The sequence below is a fragment of the Phoenix dactylifera genome, chromosome 5, assembly GCF_009389715.1.
Source record: "Phoenix dactylifera cultivar Barhee BC4 chromosome 5, palm_55x_up_171113_PBpolish2nd_filt_p, whole genome shotgun sequence".
Taxonomy (NCBI): Eukaryota; Viridiplantae; Streptophyta; class Magnoliopsida; order Arecales; family Arecaceae; genus Phoenix; species Phoenix dactylifera.
This window is the reverse complement of record NC_052396.1, coordinates 14,756,277-14,774,027: the sequence shown is the minus strand read 5'-3', so window position 1 is coordinate 14,774,027 and position 17,751 is coordinate 14,756,277. Positions and strand designations below refer to the sequence as shown.

Below are 17,751 nucleotides of genomic sequence, written 5' to 3'. Positions count from 1 at the left end.
TTTCGATAAATTTTTTTCTCTCTCTCTCTTTCTAGTGTTAAGGCTTCCCTTAGTCCTCATTTCTCTCTCTCCCCCCTCTTTCTCCCTCTCCGGCTCTCTCTATGTTGCTATACCCCAAAATGACACGATAGAACTCATATCGTGCTGAACCGATTGCCAGCTGATATGCCCTTCAGTACCAATTCATCGAACCTTAATACAATCCCTTAATATCAAGTTTAGATATGATAACAATAGAAGACCAAAAAAAGAATAGAGAGTAAAGGGATACCAAGGGAGAAAAAAAGAACCTCCACAAAAGACCTACTTTATTTAATACAATGCATAAACATACCTAATTCATCACTCCCCATGAACCTATATTTATGACACTAGAACAACCCTAGAATAACGTTTGTCTATCATATAACATACATTAAAACTATTCACTTTCCTAACAAAAGATAACTACAGACTTTCCAAAAACAGAATAGTCCACATTTTCATGGAACCATAGATGGGAAAGCACTAAAATTCCGTCAAATCATGATTATTATAACCTCAATGCTTTCCTGATCCAACCTAAAGTAAGACCTTTAGACCATAATGATACTTATATTAGGACGCAAAAGACCCATTAGGAAAGCAACCTATAACTAATCTGAAATATAATAAAATAGAAAGTAAAAACTTAAAAAAATGAAAATGAATCCAGTCATTTCAATACTGAAATTTCTGATGGCATCAGGATATCACAGAGACCAAGCGAGCTGCCCTGGAATTATATGGGATCACTGCTTACATTCCGAAAAGTGCAGTAACAATGTACAAATCTAATTCAACAAAATTTTAAGATAGATATCAAAATCATCAAATAAAATCATTACTTTAAGATGATTTTGCATTGAAGCAGATGCCTCAGGGTCAGTCCCAACTTTCTTTGTTTCTCCTAAAAGCCTTTTTCTGTGAGATAGCTTTCTTCTTCTGCATCCTCTTCTGTTCTCCAATAGCAGCCCTTCAAGATATAATAAAAGTCAATATTGTGTCTCCTCAATTAACCAATCTAACATGAAATAATTTTCCCTCATTCTATATAACATTCCTTTCCAAATCATAAAATATCAAAAGCAAAAAGTTTCAGGAAAAGTATGGCATTAATGCTCATTCAATTCTGTCATGAACCCAAAGAACTTTTCTTAAGCAGAAAAGAACATGGCAGGTATGTGGACATGAGCAGATGCCAGCAATCAAACAAAAAAGAAAAAGGAAGAAAAAAGGACATCTGTTCACTGATAAACAGAAGAGATATATGGCTTACAATTTTTCTATCTTTTTCTTTTGCTCTTCTGAAGGAGGTGGTGGAACATATGAAGCAGCATCTATAATAACCTGTTTAAGAAAATCAATGCAAAGTAATATATAGATAGCCATGGATATATAGATGGTTTGAACAAGAATTATGCAGAAACAAAAATTCAGTACCCGCAGTTTCTCCAGCGCATCCTCAATGTTACCCCTGACGGACAACAGAATATGGTTAGCTGCGCTGAAAAATGATAATAAATGTGGAGAAAATGAAGAGTCCGTTCATGAAAGCTTACTTTTGTGTTCTTGTCTTTGTCGAGGAAATTACAATCTCCCCATCCTTGTTGATACGATTTTTTTCCTGTAATTAGATGTGGAATCTATACCTAGTTTTAATATGTAAACATTCGACAAAATGCGGCTAATGGTGTTTATTAAATTAATAAGAAAATAACATGGCAATTCATCTAGACCAATTAAATATGAAGACATGCAATAAAAAGTGCTCAACAACAACCATTTGAAGTATTCTCTCCCTGACTCTTTCGCTAAGCCAATGTGCTTGTTTAACATTGAAGCGCATGTCTACCTTAGTGTTCACTGCAATAATAAGCATATTTCAGTGAGTAAGATGCATAAACATAATTCAGTGAATAAAACAGCATGGATGCTACAAATTGTTGAGACATTCTGAGAGAAAAAATGATTGAAAAAGGAGAAACTAAAAATAAAATGCTATCGTATTGATTGAAACTTCCTGTCTTTCTTCACCCCTAAAAGATGTATATTTCTCTTGCCAAGTAAAGAGAAAACAACTTTGAATCATGCCATTGTCAGTTAACTGCAGATTTTTTTGAGCTGTTCAAAAAAAAGGAGGGGGCAAGAACTTCCAAATAGCTTGCTCGAGAAAGCAAAACCCAAGATGATCGAGCATAATAAAGTATGGAAGTGAAGTTTTTTTGCAGCACAAACTACCCATTGAGGGAAGTCACTGTTGGTACTATAACACAGCAGAGCTAAGAATTTAAGTTAAAATTAGAGCAAAATGAGAAAGATTTAAAAGTAAACAAACCTTTATTTACATTTTGACCACCGGGCCCCCCACTTCTTGCAAAACTAACAGTGACGTGGTCTGCAAAATCAAATGACTTAGAATCAATCAATGGTGCTATTTAGGTTGTACAACTCAAAAGAACTATTACAAAAATTTCAAAGAGGATTTTCATATATAATGATACTTCATTTTCTTAAGCATTTCAATGTCCCTAAACCTCATCTATGTTATATTTATAACTGGAACATATGTCCTCAAAGAGTATATCACATGTAGTGGACCAAAAGTACATGAAGCACATCAAATATAATTAAGGAATTCAAAATTTATAAGGTCATACTTCAGTTCTCAAAGAAATGCAATAAGCTAAAAAGCACGTAAGTGTACAAGATGATATTTGTCTTTAGGAAAGCTGTGGTGGCCCTAGGATAAAACCATGAAGCGAAAGCTGACATGCAGAACTGCATTAAGGTAAGGAACCAGTTATTACAATATTGGCATAAAAGGATTAAGGACAAACTGGAAAAGAGAGAAGCCTGAATATGAGGGGGGACATTGTAAGAAAAAAAATCATAATTCATATTGTTACAGGGGTATTACACCTAGATAAAAACAAATGGAGTTGAAGGTAATAAAGGATGACCACAGATTGTTAGGCAAGACCTGGTGGCAGCAGTTGCATCATGTCTGCTGAAACTAGGCAATGCTACAAAGGTCATTCATGAACCAAGCAGCAAGAATAGAGGAATATTGACAGTTGATATAGAAAAGAATAGATCCAACCTACAACCACTAAAATAGCTGCATCCTAATTTGCTTCCTTTATGTTTAATACATGAAGCTAATGTGCAAGCTCAAATTTGCTTGCCATAAAGTAAACCACATAAGGCTAATGCATGGATAAATTTTTTTCATGTGTGATATGGCCCTTTTCCGCTGGTTTGATTGAGGGGCCATTTGTTTGCTTGTAGTTCAGATACAAGCTACAATTGAAAATGCTCCAATTAGAATTATAGTTGCAAAAACTGTTTTTGTCTGGTTATCTGTAATCAAGAATTATAAACGAAATTACAACTGTTTGGTTGTTTGGTGTTGAAAGAGATGGTGACCATACAAATCATTTGGTAAGGTTACCCCTCAAAAATAGTGAACTATCTACTTTTCTATTAGAGTATAATAATTTCCATTCTATTTTTGTAGTTAAAATAGAAAAAGTAATATTATTATGAAATTATTACTGGATTAATACAACAATAATTAGAATAGCAATCATATCCCTATATAATAATTAGATACTATATAATTTAGATAAATAAATATATATTTATAATATATATTAATATAATAACCTTATAATTATTACAAAATCGTTTGTAATATAATTATGAATATTATTTTAAATATTATATAAATTATAATAAAAATTATTATGATCACAACAATAATAGTTGTATTATTAAATCATTATAACATTACAACAGTAATTATTACATTTATAAAATATTATAAAATTTATTTTTATATTATAATAACTATTTATATTATTATAATAATAAATTTATATTAATAATATATTATTAAAATAATTGATTTGCATTTAATATTTTAAAATTATATAATCTTAAATTTCAATGGTTGGTGAGTGGTGAAGGGATTCTTCAAAGGACTACTTTCAATTGCAACTTAAGCTTATTAGGAATTGTGGCAAATTTGTATGCAGTTCTAATTGCATGATTTCAACCATGTTTTCCAATTTAAATGCAGCCCGTTGTTGCAATTACTGACATCCAAATGGTCATTTTAGACACTTGCAATCCAATTGCAGCATTTGCAGTTGCAACCTGCCAAGTTCAGGCAAACAAATAGCCTCTAAGGTTTACAAATTTTAAAATTATAATTTTGGAAGATTTGGTGGATAGGATGCTTATGACAAGGGCATTTTTTTTTGTGATTATAGAAGGGAACCCTAAGAATGCTAGATAGAACTATCAGAGAGGAGGGTTTGATGTTTTAGCAGAGAAAAATAGGAGATTATTTATCATACATGTAGGATTAATTCAACTGTTGCAAATTAGATGCAAAAAGAAAATTGCATGTGTGCAGAAGTATTGAGTAATTACAGCAAAACAAGAAGGGAGTAACTTCGTGTATTGAACATACAAATTAATGACTTAGGAATAGTTTTGGTTGCTAGAAAGGAAATAGGACTACAAACCAGTCCAATTAGATCTGTATACATCCTGACCTACTCCTGATCCAAACTTGACTCAAGTCTGAGATTGAGACCTAAACTTGGCCATCATCTGATGCATCGGTGTCAAATCTGGTTTCCCTTCTGGGTCAGGCTAGACTTGGGTGGAGGATTTTGGGGCTGGATCTAGATTTTTAAACTAATTCTTTTGTCAAGTTGAATCAGGTCTTTTTAGGTCCAACCCAGCCAGGTCTAATGTCCTAAGATCCATACATAACACAACCCAATTGGAGGTTGGTTCCTGATCTGGAACCATGTACAAACTAGGTACAGGTCGATCCAAGTCTTCCTGATCAACTATTCTCCCTTTATTGTCCATTCTTCTCCTTCATCCCTAAGTCTATATTTATTGCATTTCACATGCATTGTTTCTCCTCTATTTATCCTCTTCGCTGCCTTTCTTGCTGGATTTTTGTTTAACAAAAACAAATCTAATCAAATCTGAAATTATTTGGCAAAAGTCAACTTTTTCAGCTCAATTCTATACCAGGCTGCATCAAAGTTGGAACCCTGAACAACATCGATCTGCCAAAAAGTCATTGTTGGTCTAATTAGTAATTAACCAGATGGCTAAATCAAAGTTGCTGTTAGAGACTCTTTTGCTGTAACTAACGAAAGAGAATGTATCATTATCAGATGTGCTTTTTCATTTTTATCCAGATAGTATTCTTTTCTTAATCAAAATGTTGGTTTAACTCCTATAATCTACTCCACCAAATATGAAGGTCTTACTTCATTTTTGATCCAGCAAAATGAACCTTTCTTCCCTTGCTCAGTTAATACCAAGAGAAGAATTGATCACCGCTAGCAATCCAATCAAGAAAAGTTTCAGCATTCATAGGCCCCATTGTTGCTAAAATCTTACAATTTATGATCTGGATCTTATGATTTAGATTAAAATGGCCTTAAAAGATATGGATCTGATTCTTGAAATCAGGACCAGCTAGGAGCATACATCCAGATCCATATTATGTTTTACACAATCGTTTGGACCATAAGAACTATCTTGGTCATCCTATTTACATACTAAGTCAAATGGAAGTCCATTTTTTTTTAAATTTATGAAACCATATGGCTTTTACGACCATATATGTAAATCTTATCCTTGAATTTTTCTAAAACAATCTGTCTAAAAGGATTATTGAAGATAGGCTGTACATAAACAGCTTGAATAACAAGATATCAGTTTCATCAAACATGCTCTATATTGGCCTATGATAGTGGAAACTGGATCTCTTATTTTTCAGCTTTTACCTTATAGTTAACTCATATTTAAATTTTCACATTTCCTTGTTATTTTGAAAATTTTCTATAGCAACCTTACCATCTTGATCCAGTCCATGACCAAATCTGATCTGACCCGCTCAATGATTTACAACACATTACCAACCTTGACAACATTGCTCCTACTGCCATAAACATCCAGCACCTAAAGTTTCACCTTCTCTTCAGCTGCTAAAGAGGGATCATACATATGATGATGATCATGCACATGATTAGAAACTAGAGAACCATTGGCATGTCTGGAACATCTTCCTGTTCTCTCCCACCATATGAAGCCACTGCTCTCACAAACTGAAGCCAACAGTTTGCTGTCCTTGAGAGTCTAATATTACCCTGCGCTTCCCAAGGTACTTTTGATCAGCAATGATGCTGCAATGGAGTGCGATGAATCTGGGTAGATTCCAGTCCTTTTCTTATCAAAAGCAGTAGTAGAAGAGAGAAGTTATTGTTTATCAATGATTTTAGGATATCGATTTGGAAGACTAGAACCTGCACCATACACATGAACATGCTTTTGCTCTCTTCTAGTGATCATTTGACACGTTCCATATACTGCTTGTCATTAGTCAATCTCTTCTAAGTGGCCCCAAAATGACCTTCCATGGCTTCTAGACGAGATTGCTCTTAAACCAATTTTGATGTAGTTTAGCATAGAACTGAGCCACAAAAGATATTTTTTATCAAATAGATAATTTCAGTTCTGACCAACTCTTCTCTATATTGTTACAAGAAACTAACAGGAAAGGAAGTAAAGAGGACTAATGAGGAGAAGAAGATGCAGGTGAGATGCAAGAAATAGAGATTGAAGAGGAAGGAGAATGGGCAATAAATAAATACCAGGCCTAAAATATTTTCAATCATAAATAACTATCACAATACAGATTAGTTAGGATTCAAGAAATAGAAAACCCTAACCTCAAAACCCTAACAAAGTGTAAAAGAAATCCCTGAACTATTCTTTGTAAGTTAGAGAGAGGACAGGATGGGAGCGTACCGATGTTCAGGAAGTTCAGGCATCCTATAAGATACTTAATGTTGAGGCACTTTGAGATTGGTTATCCACATCATCGACCCATCTAAGCCCTCTAAACAAGAGATTAGATGTTTTAATCTCACCTGTACATCTAATAAACTCACTAGACAACAAAATAATAAACTACAAATGGTAAAAGAGCCTTAGAAACTGAAAACAAAATAAGTTCCATCAACTTGAAGTCTCAAAAAGCTGATTGATTGCATCAGAAGGCAGATGTCAAAGGCTGCTCACCAGGTTATAAAGGCTGCTTATGCTCTTGAATGATTTCTTTCTCAACAATATTTTCTTTAGCTTCATTTGATGTCACAGCACAAACAGAACCTTATTTGACACAAAATGTAAGAAACAGTTTAGAAAATCAGGTAACTTCACTCAACAGATTAAAGAGCTAGGCAAGTTTTATTGTAAAATAACTATCTATATGCTGAATAAATTATCTAGGTCCAATAAAATATCAAAATTGGAGCCCAATTGGACGTATTTTGGTAATTATAAGATTTTTAGAGGGCCATTAATCAAAGGCAATTTTTGTTTCTTTTCCTGGTGGGAGGGGTTAAGGCAAAAACACCTTTGACATTAATCAATGCAATTTTGGTTTGACTTGCTCATTAATCTATAGACTTGTATGGCACCGGTATGAGGTCTGGTACCGAGACGGCAAAACTTGCTTGTTGATAATATTGCCAAAATAAAGGTATTTAGATGGGTTTAGGTCAACTTACGATTAGGATTACAAAGTTGTTGAAGGAATTCCAGGGAAAGTACAATTCCATATGTAACCTTGTCTTGAAATAGAAAAACTTTTTAATGAAAAAGTTAAATTTATCATTTATAGAAACATGGAGTTCCCCCGAATGAACATATTTCTCCATATTTGCAAGTTCATGTGTAACATTTAAGCCATATTAATTTGACTTGAAATAACAGAGACTGATATTGGCTTAGGTAAGAAACAGGTCATGTCAAAGTTAACCCAATAAAACATGAGATCTTAAATGGGTTCATCCAGAGACTAAAATACATTAAGTTGTCTTCAACTGTATCAGCATGCACAACCATGTACTATAGCATAAATGGCCTGATATGGTCAAAATAAGGGTTGTTATAATGTAATAGAGCCATTTAGTATGCCCCACAACCTATCCTTTGGGCAAACTTATATATATTGTATACTTTATCATATGGTAGCAATATATATCAGCAATTTATGCAATGGCTCATTATCGGCTGCCTTTTATTTGGCCTTGGTACAAATGGCTGGTCATTTTACACTTTCGATACATACATCCTGCCATCTTTCATGATTAGAATGGATTTATTATCTAGAGAAACAACATTTAGTGTGCTAGCAAAGAAATTTCTAGTCAATCACTGTAGATACATAAATTAATCATGCATAGCACTAAGTAATTAATGTGTCACGAAAAATGTATCAAGGATTCACATACCACTTGCACAGGTGCCTTGCCATGACAGCACACTGCCATGTCAAAACACCCAGGCAGTGCCCTGGGTCAATACATTGAGGTAGTGATCCAACGCTGCTGCCAATCCTGGCCCAGCATATTTGTGCTGGCAGGCACTTAAGACTCTAATATATTTCTCATCTAACTTTTCATCACCACTTTCTTGGATTTAACCTTATGACTTAACTCTGAAAAACCATCATGTGTGAAATTAATTGTGTTTAAATGTCTCATCCACATCTTTCTTGTTGTGGTAATTGGTTCTTTTCATGATATTGTTTTGAACCAAAGAGTTCGATTAGAAAATCTACCAATAATATAGATGAAACATGACCACAAGGTTCTACAGTAGCCCAAAGTTGGATCTGTAAATGACATGCAGATCTTAGATACTAAGGGTGGGAATAGAATATTCCTCATTCCAATGGGATTATTTTCTTTTTCTTTTTCTTTCCTCTTCTAAACAGTTTTTTCTATCACTCTTTCTTTCTTTCTATTGGTATACTGCCTCTATTTATTAAAAGAACCAACCACAATCAATCATGATGAAGCTACAGACCCTAATGATGTAAATCATCCAAAAGCTGCTTCCATGCAGATCTTCCCAACAGCAAACCCATCTGCCACTATGCATACTTATGGTCTGCTCATTTGTTGATTATCTCCTCAACTAGCTCTATGATAATAATAAATTAGGACCATTCTTCTTCAAGGAAGCATAATATTAAAAACATATTTTCTACTTTTGAATATGTGACCTTAGGGATACATGCCAGAGTCGGACTTCAGATTTTTCTTTCTCCTATGACCAATTTCAATGTAGACCTAATGGTGAGTAGGTTAAAAAAAGAACATACTTCCCCACCAAAAGGCAAGTAGACTAAGACGTGGCATCGAGACAACAGCATCACAATGAGTGCCAGAAAATACCTAACCTAGTGGATAAAATGCTTATATCAGAGGAATTTAGCCATGATTAGTACCGGGCAATAATCTTAAAGATCTGATTTTCCAAAACTGATGTTCAGTTACTGAAACCTTCTATAGATGATCAACAGAGAAACTATAGGAACACTAGTTACTCGTGTTGCTTACCATGGATGAGGACTTCTGTTTTAATATAAAATTGCCCTAGGAGAATGAATCACTATGGAACTTGGGCAGGTAAAAAGAATTAACAACCAACATTGCATTAGAAAGATCCTGAAAATGATAATGGATGATCAAGAATAGAAATGATAAGATAAAAATGAATAAAGAAAGAATAAGTCACTTAAATATAAAGTGAAAGACAAATGCAAAAACAAATAAAAGGACAAGCAAAAATTGAAGGCATGGTGTATTAGCTTGGACAAAGTTGGATTTTTCACATTAATTACATCCATGTTCAAATAATAATGACACCTTTGAAAGAATGGAACTACGGAGGGGAAAAAGGAAAAAGACAAAATAACCAGCTACAAATATATAAACTTGTTATATAACTTTGTAGCATCAAAATCAATTAGTCTTATCCCACCAGTAGCCAACATGTATTAAGACTGAACATCGTAAGGATTTACCACATGTAGGAATTCACAGCCAAGGGGTTGTGTCAAGTTGATTAGGGTAGGTGTTTGGACTTCTAAACACCAATATTAACCCAGTTAGAGTAGGTACGATACATCATATTTTTTGAATATTTAATTATTATTTCATCTAAAAAAGTAATGACAGTTTACTTAATAGTAGAGGGCTTGAATGATGACAAAAAAGGTCATATCTCGTAAATGCTCAACTAGTAAATAGGAAAAGAGGAAGAGATATATGGAAGAAATGTTAAGTAGGGAGAACAACTTCTATAGGAAAAAGAACAATGTGCAAACATTTGAAGGAGAAACTTTGTCCCTTACCACCTTCCTAGTAGAAACAGATCATGGCTCCAAATGTAAAATTGCCTTGACATAAATGATTTTTTTTTTGTTCTGCTTTGGGAGTTTTTTAGATAGATTTTTGGGAGTTTTGGGAGAGACAATCCCATAATATAGTGAACTCTTAATGGTTTCTGAGAAAATGAAAGAAAGGGAAAATATTATGATGAAAGAAATTAATATTTAGAATTTTTCTTGTTCTGTTGAACTAAAAAACTGCAGAAGTTATAGGGAAATGATGAAGATGAGTTAGTGCAATCCACTAACAAACACAGGAAAATTTTATGCCTTCTTTGGAAATTCAGCCCTTAGTTTTCTGTTTATTCATTTTCTACGGATATTGTTTCAGTGGCAAACACTAGAGAAGTGAATCCAACTTTATTCTCTTACATTCTAAACAGAAACTTGTCAGATACTGCTCATGAAATTACTCTGACAGACTCTCCCCACCCCTTCCCACAGTTCCAAAAGATAGGAAAGAGTAGCAAAGAACCCAGAGAATAGAACAAAAGAAATGGTTAAAGAACAATGCAAGAAATCTGAGAGATCGCTTCTTCTTTCTTTATGCATCAATCAACCTTCCCAACAGCCATGCCGCCAGCCAAATGTAGAAGACTCATGTTCTCAATTCCCCACCCAAACCCCAAAATTTTGTAGGCAAACTATTAGAAGTATGCCCTAGAAGCCAACGTGGCTGACGCATATTTGTAATCTGGAGCATAAATTTGTAATTTGACACTTATTAATAAATAATATTGGGCAATTTATTTTTCATTCATGTTTGTATGTGTCCATGAATCGTCCAAGAAATTAATAGATGATGACACATAATTTCAAGGAGTTGAGAATTTGAGGCATGTGTCATTAGGGATTAATTTCTAAATGCTCTTGATCGATGGATCCATCACGAGGGACGGTGATCGATCCACTGAGATTAGTGCACAGATCACTTAGTCAGATGGACGAGTCTTGAGTCCACGGTGTAGAGACACTGGAGTGATTATGCAAGTACTTGTTAGAGAACAAGGTACTAAGCGTGACCAAAGATAGTAGTCACATGGATGTCTATCCACTCGTCGGTGACTACTTATGCTACAGTTGTATGACTGGTCCTTTGACTTGCGATGCCTCAGCTATTCACTGTGAGGTTGCTGTAGTTTGACGAGCATGTGAACTTGGGCCCTAGTCATTCGGATCCTTGTAGTGCGAATTGGCTGCAATAGGTTCATTTTGGAATAGGGTTGCATCTAGATGGAATCTATCGACCTTGATAGATTAGCAGTGATTCTATGTGATTTATGAGACTGAGTTCGATAAATTTCTGGTCAGGTATTTTGGAAAAAGAGTTTTCCATATCTCGAACTGGAAGTCGTATAAATTTGACATATGACAGACGATGGGGTTTGACGAGATATCCATAACCTCCGTCACGTCGGAATCCATGATAGAGGGACTGTATCATACGCTAACTGCACCAAGAGGTTCAGATATTTCATTCTGCTAGGTTGCCACCACATACTGCTAGGTGTCACTAGTGGATTGTGAGACTCGAAGGCATTCACTTGGTGATCAGTGAACCCTAAGAGTAGAACTGAAATCGTTTCAGTCCACTGAAAGGAGTTTCAGTGATATTGAGATGGAGATCTCAATATTTCTCACTACCAGTCAGAATAGAACCTACGGAATCACACATATAAAGGATTTAATTAGTCAGACTATCATAATTATGATTTGAAATCATAATAGAAATCAATCATCAATATGATTGGTGATTGAATTAACCCACTAAGTGTTAGTGAGTTAATGAAAGAAGAATTAAGTGAAATTGATTGCAATTGGATTGCAATTGGGCTGATTTAATGAGTCAAATCAAATTGGGTTCGACCCAAATTGATTTGGGTTCATAATTGGGTCAATTTGATTAAACCAAGGTTTGTGCGGATTTTAAAGACCACATGTCGTCGTCGGATGAATATGACTTAAGTCATGTTCACACTATGCGGACTTTAAAGTCCACATGGCGTCGTAGGATGCATGCTCCCAAATCAATTAATTCTCCTAATGAGATTAGGAATCCTAATATGATTAGAAAATTAATCAATTGATTAAATAGACACATGTCATGCATCTATGAGCACAAGGATTGGACACTTGGCATTAATCCAAGGGTAGGTTATAGTCCCATACTCCTAATAAGATTAGGAGGAGCCCTAAACCCAATCTATAAAAGGGTAGCAAGGGAGAAGTTATGAATTAATTCTCTCCTCTTCCTCTCCACGCCTCCTCTTCTTTCTTCCTCCTCCACAGCAGCAAGGGGTCTTCATCCTCCTCTTCTTCCACGGTAGCAAGGCAAGAAAGATCCACGTGCAAGGTTCCTCCTTCCTCTTCCTCCATCGCGAGCAAGGTTGAAGAAGAAATGGTTCTTCTTTAAGGAGGTATGTTGCAGAGTTTTATCTTTTAATCTATATGATAGTCATGAGAGGTCTTTGCAAGGAGCTAGCACTCCGGTAAGACCCTATCTCAGATGATTACGTCCTCGTGTGGATACCTGTAGAGGCCGGACAATTGTGTGGCTCAAACAAGAACCTAGATAGATCATCAGGCTGCGGTGTTCTTCACCTGTAGAATTTTTGAAGATGAGATCTTCAAATTAATTTCTTCTGATTTTAGTTTCAGTTTTATGAATTTTAATCAACCTTCCTCAGATCCTAATCTCCCCTCCCTAATGAATTCAAAGATTTTCTGGATTTGGATCCAGAAATTTTTTTGAATTCTATGATCCGAGGCGCGTTCATGCGATGAACGACGTCCCGTTCGAATTCCGCTGCGAACGTCGCATCGAACGGGGCGTAACTCAGCACAAACATCACCCAGCATGGATTCTTTGGAAGGAACATGCAAACATGCATTGCTGCCTCTATTTCAACAACAGCCATTAGTATCTCAGACAAAGCCCGAACAGATAATATTAGATACATGAATGATGCGTTTCACCTTGAAACTCTCAAACTTGGCTTGACGGCAATGTGTATATGTGATTTTATTTATATAGAACTCTGCTACCTTGTCTACTAGTAGTATTAAGTCAAATGTATGAATCACATACTTGGCTTGACTTTCACCCTCCACCCTTTAGCAATAATCACAACCACCCCTCTCCCTCCTCCCTCAACCATGGTCCCCAAAACCATTTCCTGATGAAGCACTAGCTCCAATCATTTGAACTTCAAAGCCATTTGTATTCAATGAAGTAGAAGAATGCCCTAGCAGTCCATATTTTGTTGCCCTTTTAACACTCAAAACAGCTCTTTATCATTACCAAAAAATTGAAGTCAGCACTTCAGGAACTAACATATTATACACTGGAAATTCACTCTGTACCACCAATACTAAGCCAGTTTTACTGGCATAGAAAAACTAGTTAATCATCTTTTCCAACCAACTAGTCAATCATTAATCAAGTTTAGGTCTCAGGCTTGCCTCTTGGCCTTTTGAGGCCCAAAGGTATGGCTATTGCCAAAACGATTGACTGTACAATTGGAAAAGTTACTGACTTGAAATCAAAAGTGGTATAACATACCATTCGTATTTAATTGAGAACATCTGGTTGAACATTTCGTCTACTTTGCAACATTCAATTAAACATTTCGTCAACTTTGTAAGTTTAAAAGTCTTTACTACTCAAAAAAAAAAGAAAAAAAAAACATCACTAAAATGTTGAGTATCATTTGTAGTATGCAATAGTAAGAGAATTGAAACCTTTGCTCGCCTTTAATATGCCAATAAACCCTCTGTTTTGACCTTGAAGCACATCTCTAATTGATGCAAGAAACAAGAGGTAAACTAAATCTTGTCATTTTGGATTTATTAGGATTATTAAATAAGACAAATTTGAAGACCCATTACCATAATTAAAACTTGATTGAAAAGTTTTCCTTGAGGTACAAAATCATCCAAAAATCCTTTCTCTAAAGCGAAACAAGGTTACCTCTAATCCACTCTATCACATGCCTTCTGTTGAGTACACTTTAAGATAATAATAAACACATCTTTTTATGTTGGGCACTAGCATCCATATATTGTAGAAACAATGTTATGACAAATGCCCTCTCATTAACCTCTTGTTTGATACAAAGGATGGATAGGGGAGGAAGGATGGATGATAGAGAAGATGAATGGGTCTTCCATCCACCCTCCTGTGTGTTTGGTGAAATATAGAAGAATGGATGGGAATGATTCCCTCTTCTATTTGGTATAAGAGGAATGAAAGAGAGGATGAATGATTTTACAAAACTACCTTGTGATTAGAAACTAATATTGTTATCAATTTAGAACACTTATTTGTCCTAAAGAGGTAGAGCAATATATAAACTTATAATCTTTATGATTTATAATTATATAAATAATTATATAAATAGTTGATTTTAATTTAATTAAATTAAATAAATAATTTTATAAATCAAGTATATATGAATTAATTTATTTATATATATCAATTATATAAATAACTAATTAATTTATAATTTAATTTAAATAGTTAATTAATTTTATATAAATAGTTAACTAAAAAAATAGTGAATATAAATAGAAAAATAGAATACAATTCTAATAATTTACTTATAATTATGGAAATATGTACTAAAATTAAAATAATTAGTAATAAAATTTAATAGTATAGGGTTAATAATATAAGTAAAATAATATACATATAATGAATTAAAAAAATGAAGAGGAGTTAGAATTTTGTCAAAAAATAATGAAGGATAATTTTGTCAACATAGAAACCCACCTCTCACATGCTCGATCCATCCTTTCTTGTATGCTCTCAATTTGGAAGTATGCAAATTGCTGGGCCAGGATGGATGGGCACTTCTTCCTTCTCATCCATCTTCTCTAAAATTTTTGAACCAAACAGTGGATGGAGATTATCCATCCTTCCAACCCTATCCATTCTTCCTCTCATGACCCCAACCAAATATAGGGTAAAAAGTAGACAATGAAACTACTATTCCATAATTTTATCTAGACTTTTGAGTCCAAAACTCAATTGCCACAAGCATTCTTTTTCCAGGGATAAACAAAATATAAGCAGCTAAATATGAACCCATCCATATACTAGTAGGCTAGGACCATTGGAAGGGTAAAATTATTTCATCTCTCTAATCCTACGTCAGAAGTCATTTCCCTTTCCATGTTAACCATTACCTCATCTCTCTCTCCTTCCCCAAAATTATTTCTATCACATCCATCCAATCCTAGCAATCCTCTCAATTTTGAGTTCATCCTCTTACAGTCTCCACCTAAGGTTTTATACTTCCTCATACCGCTCATGAAGAAAAGAACCTTTCTAAAGAATTAATCCTTAAGCCTTGTTCCATCAACCTTGACCATATGGATGCTGCAGCTTCTCTCACTAGCCAACCTTTGGAAGGGAAGAAAAAAAAGCATCTCTTCCGCCATCTTCCCATCGACAATTCTCTGCCTGTGACATTCTCATTCCAATGGTGGATTCCTTTAGGGTTCATACTCAATATTTCAAAACAATAATTTCTCAACAATATTGTTTGGTCCTAAAGATATACCATAGTAACTTTCAACACATGGAGAAGTTCAATGCTATTTAGATTCCAATAAGTAGGTTATCAGAAACAGACCATCCAGCGGTAGTTAGAACAGTACGGATCCAACTATTCGGAGATAATGAACAGATACACCAACAAAGATGATACAAAAAGGGGCGGAAGCTGTAAGGGAGGGGAAACCAAGATTCACCAACAGAAAACCAACTTATGATAAGAGAGGCGGCTAAAAACATTTTTTTTCTAGTTATATCTTTTTGGGTTTTTAAGATTTAAGAAGATAGCTTACCCAGTGTAATCTTAGGGGTGGGCTCGGAGACGGCGGAGAGAGCCCGCTCTTCTGCACCCTGAAGGATTTGCTGCATCATAGATAGGCGAGCAGACACTTTCTTGCCCCCATCGCCGGATCCCACGGCGGCGCAGCGGACACGGCCGATTCCGATGTGGACGCGGATCGGTATGGCCGGAATCGCCCAGGTAGGCCTCAGGAACGGGGAGATTTGGCAGAACTCCCTTAGAAGAAGATTGCTTCGTAGGCTGGCCATTGTCTCCCTGCCTCTTAGAAACGGGAGAGAGCAGGGGAGATGAGAGTGGATTTGTGTGGAGAGGAAGCAATGGATGCGTGGACGGAGAAGGAAAACGAGAGTTGGGCGGTGAGATGAAGGCCACGTGAAACACTACATGGTCTTGTCCAAAGTGTTACGGCCCAATCTTATTTGGCCGAGGCATGACCATCTCCCAAAGCCCTATTGGATCACAAAGATTCTTAAGGATCCAATAGAACAAAGTTTTTTTTGTTTTTTGTTTTTGCCATCCAACCTCGTGAATCTTCTTGTAGCCTTGTAGGAGATCGGATATGACTCCTAGACATATAGAGGACTCCATCGCTGCCCTTCAAGCATAAGAAACCAGTACAACAAACCGGAAAAAAACAAGGAATCTAGTTAAATTTCATCAACTGAGATGGACCCTTTTTTTCCTTATTATATGAAAGGCTTCACATTTACAATCAGATCTGCAGATATCTACAGTGATTGAAGGAATTGATATATATGATTTTCCACACTTATTCATGCAATATAAATTATCATCTCTCATCTTATGAAAGGAATGCCTTCAGACCTATAATATTAAAAAGCTGATTTTGAGCCTTTTCTTGTTGATTAAAGATAAATCCATGACCTCCTTTCTAATCCCATGAGATCTTTGTCATAGAAACTCCATTCAGTGCATGATATCTTGCAGCACTAACCATACATGATTAACTAAATATTGCTGTAAATCAATATCAATGGATCTAAAATAATTATGCAATTATATTTTTATGATCATTGTCTCATACTAAAGATGGAAAAATATAGAACAGACCGCATCCACTATGATCTTCATCATGCAAAATCAAAAATATTCAAAACAAGCATGAAGCTATACAGATCTAACATAAACATAAACCTAATGTAACACTGTAAGTTAAATATCATCTAGAGTGAAATCTTGCGTCTGATACAACTGAGGACATAAAAAATGGTTCAGCAAGGTATTTCACAGTGGAATTATATCTTCTCACGGGACATTGAGGTTGTGGAAGTATAAAATCTTTGAGAATTACTATCCAAAACCACTTTAGTCCAAGTGCATATCTAGATCTTTGCTGAGCTAGCAACCACCAAGAGGATGTACTGTCTGGTAAACCTTCTTTTCTTTCTCTCTCTTGTTCTTGGAGAAGGCAAAATTTTCACCTTGCCTCTGCACCTCTCTCTCTTTGTTCGTAGCATGTGAGCTATGATATATTCTTTTAGTCCCTAGGACTCCCCCACTTTTTTTTTCAAAAGAGGAGGCCCGTATAGTCCTAATTGGACTCCACGAGAGAGAAGGGATGAGGATGGG

At 35.3% G+C, this 17,751-nt stretch overlaps 1 protein-coding gene across 1 annotated transcript; it reads right to left on the bottom strand.

Moving 5' to 3' along the window:
• Window positions 1–729: 729 nt before the first annotated feature.
• Window positions 730–16,584, bottom strand: LOC103706573 (peptidyl-tRNA hydrolase ICT1, mitochondrial-like). Its single transcript, XM_008790720.4, has 7 exons — window positions 16,154–16,584; window positions 2,357–2,416; window positions 1,802–1,884; window positions 1,581–1,645; window positions 1,462–1,495; window positions 1,298–1,368; window positions 730–994 (listed from the first exon to the last, which is right to left on the bottom strand). Exons 1-7 carry the CDS (start codon window positions 16,407–16,409, stop codon window positions 904–906), a joined length of 660 nt encoding a protein of 219 aa, XP_008788942.1. The 5' UTR covers window positions 16,410–16,584; the 3' UTR covers window positions 730–903.
• Between the last annotated feature and the right edge of the window lie 1,167 nt (window positions 16,585–17,751).

Excerpts from the sequence above, each read along its gene's own strand:
- LOC103706573 (XM_008790720.4), bottom strand. The coding sequence starts at position 16,409 with ATGGCCAGCCTACGAAGCAATCTTCTTCTAAGGGAGTTCTGCCAAATC. Across the intron at positions 1,646-1,801 it reads GGGAGAGAATACTTCAAATG|GAAAAAAATCGTATCAACAA; the intron begins GTTGTTGTTGAG and ends ATCTAATTACAG. Across the intron at positions 1,496-1,580 it reads ACAAAGACAAGAACACAAAA|GGGTAACATTGAGGATGCGC; the intron begins GTAAGCTTTCAT and ends GTTGTCCGTCAG.